Here is an 11,510-nt window from a genome sequence, read left to right on the forward strand (position 1 = left end):
TTCTAGATCTTACCTGATTTGCAGGCCTGATATACATATAAATATAGACAGACATTCTCTCGATTGAGTCCACTGATAATATTACTTTGATCAACTACATCCATCATGTCCAAACCCGTCGCTATCATTACCGGCGCCGCATCAGGCATCGGCCTCGCTCTGACGCGCCACCTCCTGGCCAAAGGCTGGAAGGTTGCGATGGCCGACATCAACGCCCAACAGGGCGCCGCCGTCGCGGCCGAGCTGGGCGATTCCGTCCTCTTCATCCCCACCAACGTCGCCGTCTATTCCCAGCAGGTCCAGCTCTTCTCGCGCGCCTTTGCGTGGGGTGGCAACCGCCTGGACTTCTTCGCCGCTAACGCCGGCATCGCCGGGACCTCCGACTACTACAGGTCGAACGAGGAGCTAGACGCCGACGGGCTGTTGCAAGAGCTGGGTGTGACGACGTTGCGGGTTAACCTGGATGCGGTGGTGCAGGGGGTGTGGCTCTTCAAGCATTACGCGCGACGCAACGAAGGGGCGAAGGGCGGGAAGGTGGTTATCACTTCGTCGATGGCGGGCTTATAGTACACGACCCTTCTTTAGTTTCTTTCCTTCCTTCCATCCTTCCTTCCATCCTACCTTCATCATTCCCAGTCCACCGTCCCTATGTCATAGTTGGTCCATACCATCTCGAACTAACAGATTGCCGCGATCTAGTCCGATGGAATCCGATCCGCTATACACGGCAACCAAGCACGCCCTCGTCGGCTTCACCCGCGCCACTGGGCCGGTTCTCCAGCGTGAGAACATCACCGTCAACTGTTTCTGTCCCGCCTTCGTAGTGACCAGCCTGGCGCCCAAGGAAGTGCTGGACAACTTCCCCAAGGAACACATCACCCCGATGAGCACCGTCCTCCGAGCCTACGACATGTTTCTGGAAGACCCGAAGCTCTCGGGGAAGGTGGTCGAGACGAGTCTGGATCAGGTGTATTTCCAAGAGCCCCCCGATTTTTCAAATGAGTCCAATCGATGGCTGTCGACTGCTACAAAGGAACTCTGGCCATAGGCAATCTCAGGCTGCGGTGTTTGTATTATCTGCTGTATATGTAAACATTAGAAGAATAAAATAAAAAAAAATTGAAAATTGAAAATCGAAGACTATCTACAGTAACATTTTTTCGATATACTGAGGATGATGTATCAGATATGGATGAGAGGGAACTTTTGCCTGGCGTCCGAGTGAAGCTTGATCCACCGAATAGGGATTTCGCGGGGGAGGTAGTGATGGAATGACCTAGGAAATCGGCCCGCTTAGGCGATACTTGCAGAGACGGAGACGCGATATGTTGTGGAATTTGGGCGTCTTTGCGGATGACGATAAGGGAGAAGTGGAGTGAGTTTTTCGCCAGTCGACTAGAGACGTAATCAAGTGCGACTGTGAGTTGAAGAGATAGCTGTCTTGCCTACAGCAGTGAGGGACCGGCTTCGAGAGGAGAGGGAATGCGGTCTTTGGTAATAGTGATGGAAGGCATGATAGATTGTGACAACGCCTACGAACATATGCTATGGCTCCAGAGCCCCCTTCTTCAAACAGACGTTCCCAAGGGCCCGCTTGGTACCTCTTTCTAGAGCCGTGAATCTCCCCCCCCCCCCCAAAATTATTCCCGATTCCCGTTTCCGAAACTCAGCTTTCGCTATCTGATAAAAAAGCCACCTTCAAGAAGAAAATTCCTCTTTAAAAACCTCTTCCTCTCATAACTCAATCTCTTTGATAAACCCCACTAAAGTAAGAGAACTAGGGAACCGCAATTCCAACTCCATATTCTTAGTTAAACCTCACATGCAATGCTTACTCCTAAGCTCTGTTATCTCCCTTTTAATCTTTCTACAGCCAAATAAACAGATTTTAAATCTATATCTATCAATCTATCAATTTGTCTATCGCTAAATCTCGCTTAAAAAGACGTAAAAAGGAAAGAAGTAATCGAGCCGAATGTTCAAATCACAATCAAATAAGATTTCAATATATTTATATACATATATATATATAACAGTTCAACATCCTTACTAGTAATAATAACAATGGCATTCATATAGAGCCTAGCTCCTACCAGGAAAAGGCGCCTATCCCCCCCCCCCCACCCAAGACATGGGTAACCGATGTATAAATCCAATTTTTATTCTTCTTTTTTCTTTCTTTTTGCTTTCTCAGAAGTTGATGCCATCCTTCTCAGCCTGGGCGAACGTTTCCCGGATGATGCGCGCGTGCTTATCCGAGCGCGGCGTGATGGTACACTCGAACGGCTTCGGGACGGACAGGAAGCCACGGACCATGGCCTGCTCGGGCTCGACGAGCTTCCCGTCGGGGCCGCGCTTCTTAGAGATGTTGAAGCCCCAGAGGGTGCGCACGGCATTGATGAAGAGGGATTTCTCGGCCACGTGGACGCCGGGGCAGACGCGTCGGCCGGCGCCGTAGGTGAAGTGGTCGCGACCGTACGGGTCGCTCACGTTGATGTACTCGGCGGCGGAGAGGGGCTTGTCGAGGAACCGCTCTGGGCGGAAGATCTCGGGCTCTGGGTGGATCTCGGGGTTCATGTGGATGGCCCTGATGTGGTGTCAGCTTGATCTGTATTAAGGGAGGGGAAAGGGAGGGGGCAATATCGGAGGACTTTATTTACTCACCACCAGTTGAGAACGGCTACAGTTCCCTTGGGGATGAAGTGGCCTTCGTACCAATCGTCCTCACTGGTCGCGTGGACCATTCCGAATTTGTTCACGGCCCGCCAGCGCAGGACCTCTTTGATCATTGCCCTGATGTAGGGAAGGTTCTTCTCATCCTCAAAGGTCGGCATCCGGTCCGAGCCTACGACGCGGTCCAGCTCTTCATGCGCCTTGGTGACCGCGTCCGGGAAGAGCGTCAAAGCCAGGAATAAGTTGTTCAGAGTGGTACTCGTGGTCTCGGACCCGGCTTCCACCAGTCCGCCGCACGTGTAGGCCGCAAGGAGATCGTCGATACCCTGTTTTTCCGGGTTGTTGAGGTAGAAGCTCTTGCAGAAGCAGTCGCGCGCGGTCCCGGCGTCCACGTCCTTCTTCAGCTTCTCCCAGAGCCCCATATAGAACTTGCTGTCGTGCTCAAAGACCTTCTTCCCAAATGTGCGCCAGTTTCCGAGCATCCACTCGGGAAGGCTGGCGAACGAGGGAAAGCTGTCGACGGCGTGTGCGCCAGGTGCCGTCATCTCCGTCAGATTGTCCAGGACCTTGTAAATGCTCTGGTTGAGGGGATCTTCCCATTTGGGTACACGATAGCCGTAGGTCACGAGCATGATGACGGATGACGAGTAGCGACGGTTGTGGTGGTAGAACTGGTCAGGCGACTCAAGAAGTTCCGTCATGAGCTGCTTCGATTCAAAGTCCTGAACCGGCTCGTACTTGACAGCGGAGGCAGCATTGAGAAGTAAGTGAGAGGCCTTCCGTAGTTGACGCCACTGTGGTCCATAGGGCATGAACAGCTGCCGGCGACCTGCACTAGCAACATCTTGGGCAAGGGGAAGAACCGCTCGTGACGAGTAAATGTTGGATTTCTTATCCATCAGGTCTTTCACGGCTTTTGGCGAGGAGAGCCAGACGTAGTCAGTACCGCCGATCTTCGTGTAAAACACATCGCCATACTTTTTCGCCCACGCACGAGCTTTGCCGCGTACCAGGTCCGAGTCGGCTAGATCGAGCATGTTGCCGATGAGAGGATAGCCTTTCGGTCCTGGTGGGAGGTGACGGCGACGACCATCCTGTGAAGAAAAGGGCGTCAGTACAGGAGGGAGAGGATTGAATTCTCATACACGAGCCGGGCAAACAAATATACCTTAAGCGAGTTTGGCACATTGAGGAAGTAAATTATGGCCCCTGTGAGGAGAGGCGTGATCACCGCCACGCCGATGAGGTGATACAGCGAAGCTTCAGAAAGGAGATGTGCGATGGACATTTTGATAGCCTTAATATTGTTGTTGTCGTTGTCGTGTCGTTGTCATTCAAGATCGGGAGTTGGGGGGAGTCTGGCTTTTATGCGTAAATGATAAGCGCCTGACAGTGCCAATACTCACTCACTCACTTTCTCCGCCTTGTTCTAACATTTTCTCTTCGCACTGCCTTTGGCATGATGTATCTCCCCCCTCTTGATCAGGGCCAAAATCTTACTCATCTCCACAATCACTGGACCGCTCGCTCACTACTCCCATGACAATGTGATTTCAGGTCTTGTCAGCCTTTCTACGAATGGAGCGAAGGATCGTTTCAAGGTGGGTTGGAAATAGATTTCTGCTCCTCCCCTTACGAAAATAGACGCATGAGATACTGAATGATGCTGAGGAGTCGGTTGGCTAGAAAGTGACATGAAAGCCTTGTCAAAATTAGTTTTCCTGCCCGCTCCTCCGTGTAGTAAGTAAGTAACGTGGGGTCGCTTCGTACCCCACCGCCTGTACCCCACCCTCGCTACAGACCTAGACATCCAAACAACGTCGAGACACCCAAACATCTAGACACCCAAACAACATCTAGACACCCAAAACACCCAGAACCTACTCATTCGCATGGGGTCCTGGGCTACCAGGAAAGGAGATTCCTCGACATTCCGTAAGCATTCGGTCGTTCACCTCATGCTCATCTGTTATGCATCATGTGGGCAATACCGATGCGCTAGTCGAGTAGATCACGGCTCCAATGGCCGCCACGTCCCCTTTCTAGATAGTAAATAGTGGCAAAATTTCCATCCGAACTTGAAACTTCCGTTTTCCCCGGACCGAGCAATTGTGATAAGAGCAAAGTCCCCCAGGGCCAACTTCTTTCAAACCGCCTTCGCCATACCACCCCAACATTACAATATATACGAAAACAACAGTTCAACTCACCCACCGCACATATCATCAACACCATGCCGTCTGCTACGAAGACCCCAGGTTTCCAAAATGTTGGTTGAGACACTCACCGTGATATCTTTCCACGTCGATGGTTGCTGACGCCGAGAAGGTCATCATCGTTGGTGCAGGTCCGGCCGGTCTTCTACTGGGACTCATGCTCTCCAAGAAGGGAATTCCGGTACGGGTGTTGGACGCAGCTGAGGCGCTTGACACCCAGCCTCGAGCAACACATTACCAAGCTCCTGCGGTCCACGAGTTGAATCGCGCCGGGGTCTTGGAAGAGGTGCAGGCGCAGGGCTTCCTCCCCAAGACCGTCTGCTGGCGCAAGCTGGACGGCGAAGTGATTGCCACGCTCAGCAGCGAGGGAATGGATCTCCCAGAAGCAGACAAGATGCACTGCCTCCCTCTCGATCGACTGGGTAAGATCCTGCAAAGTCACCTGTTGCAGCAAAAGACCGCGAAGATCCTCTGGAACCATAAGGTCACGGGTATCAGTCAGACGGATGAGAAAGCATTTGTCGACGTGGAGACTCCCGATGGGCCGCAGAAGCTCGAAGCCGACTATATCATCGGTTGCGATGGCGCAAGTAGCCAGATCCGAAGATCGCTCTTCGGAGACTGGGAGTTTCCAGGCCGGACTTGGGATGAGCAGATTGTGGCAACCAATGTGCGTTGGTCCGAGTCGCTAATGGCTACAGTCGTGATAGGGAATATTTTGCTAACCGTTACCGTTCAGACCTACTACCCATTCGACAAGTTTGGTTACAAGGAATCGAACTTTATCATTCATCCTGAGCACTGGCACAGTAAGTGATATCTATTTGAGCGTCTGTTTTCATTCAACTCGTGATCCGTCACCCCTAGTAGAGACCTGAATGTACTTTTCCTTAGCCACAAGCCATATCAATACATGCCATCACCCCGCAAGTGCTATACTGACACCGTTCTTCCCAACAGTGGCCGCAAAAATCTCCAACGACGGCCTCTGGAGAGTAACATACGGGGAGATCCCCGGCCTCACGAGAGAGGAGTTACTCGCACGCCAGCCAGAGAAATTCAAGAAAATCCTGCCAGGCTACTCAGGACCCGACTGCTACAAACTGGCAAGCATCAGTCCTTACAGGGTGCATCAACGACTAGCGAAACAGATGGTCGTCGGCCGCTTCATTCTCGCCGCCGACGCCGCGCATCTGTGTAACCCATTGTTAGTATCCAACCATGACTCCGAGTGAAACAATGTATAGTATATATATAAGTCCCGTCGACTAACTGCTTGCAACTACAGCGGCGGTCTGGGCCTCACGGGCGGAATCGTAGATGTGGGCGGGCTGTACGACTGCCTGGTTGGCATCTACGAGCGCCAAGCCGACCCATCCATCCTGGCGAGGTACGACGAGATCCGCCGCGAGAAGTACACCACGTTTGTGGATCCTATGTCGACCGCGAACCTGCGACTCCTCTTCGAGACCGATCCCGACGCGGCGCTCGAGAGCAGCGAGTTCCTGAAGATGTGTAAGCGCGCCGAGACGGATCGCGCGTTCGCGAAGGAGTTGCAGATGGGGATCAAGGCGTTGCAGCATGACTTTACGGCGGAATACGGGAAGGCGGTTTCGCTGTTGTAGGAGTTTGAATTATATGATTTGCAATCCAATCTGATATGCTTATATACATATATACCTTCCATCGGTAGATTTTGTGACGGCATACGAGAAGGTCGCGTTGTCATCTTTTGCTCGGACGGTTTCATCGATGACGTTCAGTGTTTTCTTGATGCTATCTGCTTGCACCATTGAAGCATTGATCTAATCCTTCAGACGAAGCTACCCCGATCGCATCCTCTTCTGCCTTTTGCATTTGAAATCTGACTTGTACCTGGGTATGTCATGTGTATACAATAGAGCAATGCCAGCACAACCCTACTTTCAGATCCATCAAAGACTTGTGCCAGTATTGATCATCAAGCTTCGGGTTCCAAAGCGGCACATGTGACATCGGCCAATGTGAAAGATAGTTGTTGGCTTGGATGTAATATCAGAATATGGATGATCATAGCCCTGGGTAGAATAGACGTCGCTTATGATTTACATATATACCTTATACAGAAGATAGACTCGGGAACTTATTTATATCCACTGTAGGCAAGAGTAGCGATTGCTTCAAATCTGCAGCAAATATCTATCCACCCGCACAGAACTCACTAAAACTGACCACGCGTAAGAATAGAATGCCAAGAATCAAGATATATATCCAAAATGGAATTCTCATTGTTAGTATGGGCTCATTTCAAAATAAGCTGTTCGCCCCGACTTTTGACGTCTGAAGCCAAGCCCTGCTGCACCCTACTACTCGCGGTTAAGGCGGTGAAATTCGTACTCGTATCGCGGGATATCGATTGAAGACCGTGCCATTTGGTCCAGCGCCAGTATATAAAAACCTTTTTAAATACGATGTTGGTAAGAATTCCGGTTTGTATACTGCGGCTTACAGAAACAGATAGTTTAAGACGATGTCTGACTTAAAGATATCAATCGAGTTTGTAGGAAAGATTTTGACCCACATTTCTTGTGATTTTGCAAGCTGCGCTGTAATGCTTGCAAATCTCTAATACTGTTAGTGGACTAGGTAGCGTCATTAAATTCACGGCGCATATGTTATTGAAGAAACGAAAATCATGATATCCATGCGTGGCCCTATTCTTTTGGGTCAACGATCAAGTCCCGCGTCAGCACCTCCCTTTTTTTTTTTTTTTTTTTTTTTTTTTTTTTTTTCGACCTTCAAGCTTATAGGCTTATATATCAGCAACGACAACAATCCTAATCACCGTACCCTGTTGTCTACGTTTCGATTGTGGTGGTGAGGCTCGGGCTTTGGATTGGAAGTGGCCATCTCCAGGTTCATGTCCCTTTCATGGTCTCTTTATCGAGACTTCCAAGTCGTCGATGACGATATTGCTGGCTGTAGAAAGTCGGCGCAAAGAGTTATGCTAATGTTTGTACAGATACATGATAGCAATGGATGATCCACCCTAGCGAAACGACGAAGGGCACGAACGACTGTTACAATATAGTCGGAGCTGCGAGCATCCAAAAGTCCAAACTTGAACGCAGAGTCGGATCAGCTAGAGGATATGGCCAGATTGGCCAAAGATGCCCCGTTCAAACTTCAAAACCCTTACGCCAGCAAACGCCGCCTGGCCCATCGCCATCAGAGGCGCAGGAAGACAGATCTGCCATCGGAGATGCAAAAGGAGGATGACATTGATGAGATGGAGGGTGAAGACTCCCCTCTCCTTGAGCCTACCATCAACAGAACTCTCGCACAAGCTTCACCGATGCAGAAGAATCTCCTCGCACACGATGAGCGTATCCAGCGGACCAGACAACACAACGCTGCTTCAAAATGCCCCGCCTGTTACCAACAGAAGTCTTCCACAAGCTCCACCGACGAAACGGAACCTCCACGCACGAGGGTATATGATACAAAGTATAAATTCTATGCTCATCTGATCTTCTTCCATCCTGAACCATGGCTGTTAGAACTGAAGGCATCATGCATTCCGTTTCTTTATCCGATACCTTGATCGATGGTTGGAGAGCACCACCGATATGGGCTGGCACCAAATTTTCGAGGCTTGGGATAGGAACGACGACAGAGGCATCCCGATAGACTGATTGATGAACACGGACCTAGCTACCTCAGCCCGGCTCAGCTAAATACACCTGCGCTAGTGTGAACTGCTGACAGCTGTTCCCGTGACAGTCAATTATCTACCTCCTCCTCAGGGTCCCCCCCAGCTCCCCAGCTCCCCAGCTCTCGCTCCCTCCCGGTCGACCGTACCCCATACAATACCCCATACCCCGCACTTGTCGTTCCATACGGGCCGTGACCTGGGTAGATAGGTATATATAAATACAGATATATATACTTATACATATGTTTTATATATATAAATATATATATGCGTTTCACGTTTACCCCAGATTTTCGAATTGGCAAGCCAAGCAACAAGTCTGGACTCTCATCCCCACTTGGCCAAGCTTATTAGCTATTGACATTCAGTACCTACTCTGGAAACTCAAGCGACCCCACACATCCAGTTCGACGAGGTTCCTACACTGCGGACGATAGACGTGCTCCGGCCTTGATACGTCACGCGAAGGTCAAGAGTTGGGCCCAATACAGTATTGGCCCATGTCCGTACTCTTGTCCTCTTCCAGGAGTGTGAATCTGAAAAAATCCGGAGCCGAGAATCTGCAGTCCCAGGACCAGGACCTGTCTTTCGGGTTAGGAGCAGACCTCGTGGGTATAAGAAAAGGGTCCTCCACTCTACACTGTCCATCCTGATGCCCCTCTCCCCTCATCTTTGTCCACCTGAACATCCCGATCTAATATCAGCGCCTCATCCATATATTGATAATACAAAGTTGGTGTAGCCAGGAACTTCAGTTGAGTTCTCCTTTGATATCATCAACCGTCCCTCCACAGGAAACTAACATCATATCAGGTCTCGAAAAATCTGCCCCCACCCCAAGCCGACACGATGCCATTCGGCGGAATTCTCGAGGACAAGTCCCTACCCCACGTCCCCGGAACGGTCATTCTCAACGAAGAAGTCGCTCAGTAAGTTGAAACGGGCCCATCGCCATTCCCTCCTTATTGCGCGAGTGCCTCCATGAGCAGCTTGTGCACCCTGAGATCCCTCGCTGAAACTCTTCTTGCTGACGAACGCCGATCTTCCAGTTCCGAAGGCCTCACCGGAACTCTGCGCCATGGAAAAGGCAAAAATGCACACGTCGTCCTAGTGCCGCAGCCCAGTGATGACCCGAACGATCCCCTGAACTGGTCCTTCTATAAAAAGCTCTTCATCATGCTCACACTGGGTTTCGGCACCTGTCTATGCGCGGCGACTATCAGCCCGTTGCTGAACGCGGGTCTTTTTACCATTTCTCTCGAGTTTGGGCGACCCATAGGCGACATTACTTTGTTATCAGGATACCAACTTTTGGTTGCCGGGTCCACAGCCCCTTTCATCTCAGCTTTTTCGCGCAAGTATGGGAAGCGGCCCTGCTTCCTGTTCTCGTCTCTCTTCGGGCTCATTGGATCCATCATCGGCTCCGTCTCGGACAGCTACGATGGCCTCCTGGCCGCCCGGGTCGTGCAAGGCTTCTCGCTCGCGGCCTACGAAAGCCTGGTCGTATCTACCATCGGGGATCTCTACTTTGTCCACGAGCGCGGCGTGTACAGTTCCTGCATGCAGTTCCTGCTCGGAGGCGTGTCCAACTTCTCCAGCGTTATTACGGGTCAGGTCACGGCGGAGCTGGGATGGAAGTGGCTCTTCCACCTCCTGATCATCATGCTCGGCCTGCAGACCGCCCTGCTCTTCCTCTTCTGCCCGGAGACATCCTACAACCGGGACAAGCGGTACGAGATCGATACTACGGCGAGTGACGACCTCGGCGTCGAGAAGGCCGAGGTTGGACACGTCGAAGACAAAGCGAGTGATCAATCCGAGGAGACGGCGCAGCCCACGCTCCAGCCGATTCCAGCCGGCCCCGTCCCGGCCAGGAAGACGTTCTGGCAGGAGCTGGCCGTCTTCACCGGCAGCTACTCGGACGAGAACCTGCTCCAGCTGGTGATCGCCCCGTTTGCCGTGTGCCTCAACGTCGCCGTTCTCTGGGTGGTGGTGGTCTCCGGTTTTGTTACCTCCGCGTACGTCGCGCAGGCGTACGTGCTCGCGCAGATCTTCTCCCAGCCGCCGTACCTGCTCACGCCAGCTGGCGTCGGCAACCTCTCGCTGGGCCCCTTCGTGGGCGGCATCTTGGGTGCCATCGCCATCGCCCTCGTGCTGGACCCGAGCATCAAGTGGCTCAGTGCGCGGAACCACGGCGTCTACGAGCCCGAGTACCGCCTTGCGATCATGGTCCTCGGCCTCGTCTGCGGCGGCGCCCTCATGGCCTGGGGCGAGATGCTCGACGACACGGTGAACCTGTACGCGTGCGCGGTCATGCACGGCGTCGTCATCTTCGGCGTCATGGGTGTTGCCATCGGCTCCGCCGCCTACGCCCTCGACGCCTACCGGGACATGAGCAACGAGATCTTCGTCTCTGGCATCATCCTCAAGAACTTCCTGTTCTACGCCTACTCGTATTTCGTCAACGACTGGACCGCCGACGCGGGTCCGGCCGAGGTGTTCTTCGTCTTTGGCGGGGCTGTGATCGCCCTGACCCTGACCACGATCCCTCTCTACGTCTACGGTAAAAGGTAAGAAGCGCGTGGGATGCTCCTCTCCGATGGATTGAACATGTTTTTATCTTCTCTTCCTTTTCGCAGTACGAGGCTAACATGTTTGTGTGTGTGTGTCTTTAGATATCGCGCGTATTGGTTCCAGCATAACCTGCTCGCCAAGTTCAATATCCGCACACATGCGGAAATTTGAGAGAGAGCGAGAGAGAGCGAGAGACAGCGAGAGATAGCGAGGGAGAGAGTGACCGAAAACAGGTCGACCCGTGTTCGATCGTGCGGGGGTTCAGGCTAGGACGATCAGGAACACCTCTGCTCTGCCGTGGAGACTTCATCACCTCTGATCGATCCCTATCCCCAACTCGTCATCTTACCCTA

At 52.0% G+C, this 11,510-nt stretch overlaps 5 protein-coding genes across 5 annotated transcripts; 4 read left to right on the forward strand and 1 right to left on the reverse strand.

Moving 5' to 3' along the window:
• Nucleotides 1–105: 105 nt before the first annotated feature.
• On the forward strand, nucleotides 106–1,048 carry L3040_009301 (uncharacterized protein; the record flags this gene model as incomplete). The annotated part of the gene is made up of 2 exons (XM_007290322.1): nucleotides 106–566; nucleotides 700–1,048. 2 exons carry the CDS (start codon nucleotides 106–108, stop codon nucleotides 1,046–1,048), a joined length of 810 nt encoding a protein of 269 aa, XP_007290384.1.
• Nucleotides 1,049–2,190: 1,142 nt separating this feature from the next.
• Nucleotides 2,191–3,961, reverse strand: L3040_009302 (uncharacterized protein; the record flags this gene model as incomplete). Its single annotated transcript, XM_007290321.1, has 3 exons — nucleotides 2,191–2,587; nucleotides 2,665–3,767; nucleotides 3,842–3,961. 3 exons carry the CDS (start codon nucleotides 3,959–3,961, stop codon nucleotides 2,191–2,193), a joined length of 1,620 nt encoding a protein of 539 aa, XP_007290383.1.
• A 945-nt stretch (nucleotides 3,962–4,906) lies between these two features.
• L3040_009303 (uncharacterized protein) lies at nucleotides 4,907–6,514 on the forward strand (the record flags this gene model as incomplete). Its single annotated transcript, XM_007290320.2, has 5 exons — nucleotides 4,907–4,942; nucleotides 5,002–5,559; nucleotides 5,629–5,698; nucleotides 5,850–6,096; nucleotides 6,178–6,514. The coding sequence occupies 5 exons, from the start codon at nucleotides 4,907–4,909 to the stop codon at nucleotides 6,512–6,514; spliced, it is 1,248 nt and encodes a 415-aa protein (XP_007290382.2).
• Nucleotides 6,515–8,019: 1,505 nt separating this feature from the next.
• On the forward strand, nucleotides 8,020–8,472 carry L3040_009304 (uncharacterized protein; the record flags this gene model as incomplete). The annotated part of the gene is made up of 1 exon (XM_066155926.1): nucleotides 8,020–8,472. The coding sequence occupies one exon, from the start codon at nucleotides 8,020–8,022 to the stop codon at nucleotides 8,470–8,472; it is 453 nt and encodes a 150-aa protein (XP_066010207.1).
• Nucleotides 8,473–9,083: 611 nt separating this feature from the next.
• L3040_009305 (uncharacterized protein) lies at nucleotides 9,084–11,157 on the forward strand (the record flags this gene model as incomplete). Its single annotated transcript, XM_066155927.1, has 3 exons — nucleotides 9,084–9,191; nucleotides 9,397–9,512; nucleotides 9,633–11,157. The coding sequence occupies 3 exons, from the start codon at nucleotides 9,084–9,086 to the stop codon at nucleotides 11,155–11,157; spliced, it is 1,749 nt and encodes a 582-aa protein (XP_066010208.1).
• Nucleotides 11,158–11,510: the final 353 nt, after the last annotated feature.

The sequence above is a fragment of the Drepanopeziza brunnea genome (genome assembly GCF_022702325.1).
Source record: "Drepanopeziza brunnea f. sp. 'multigermtubi' strain 214-2 chromosome Unknown ctg19, whole genome shotgun sequence".
Lineage (NCBI taxonomy): Eukaryota > Fungi > Ascomycota > Leotiomycetes > Helotiales > Drepanopezizaceae > Drepanopeziza > Drepanopeziza brunnea.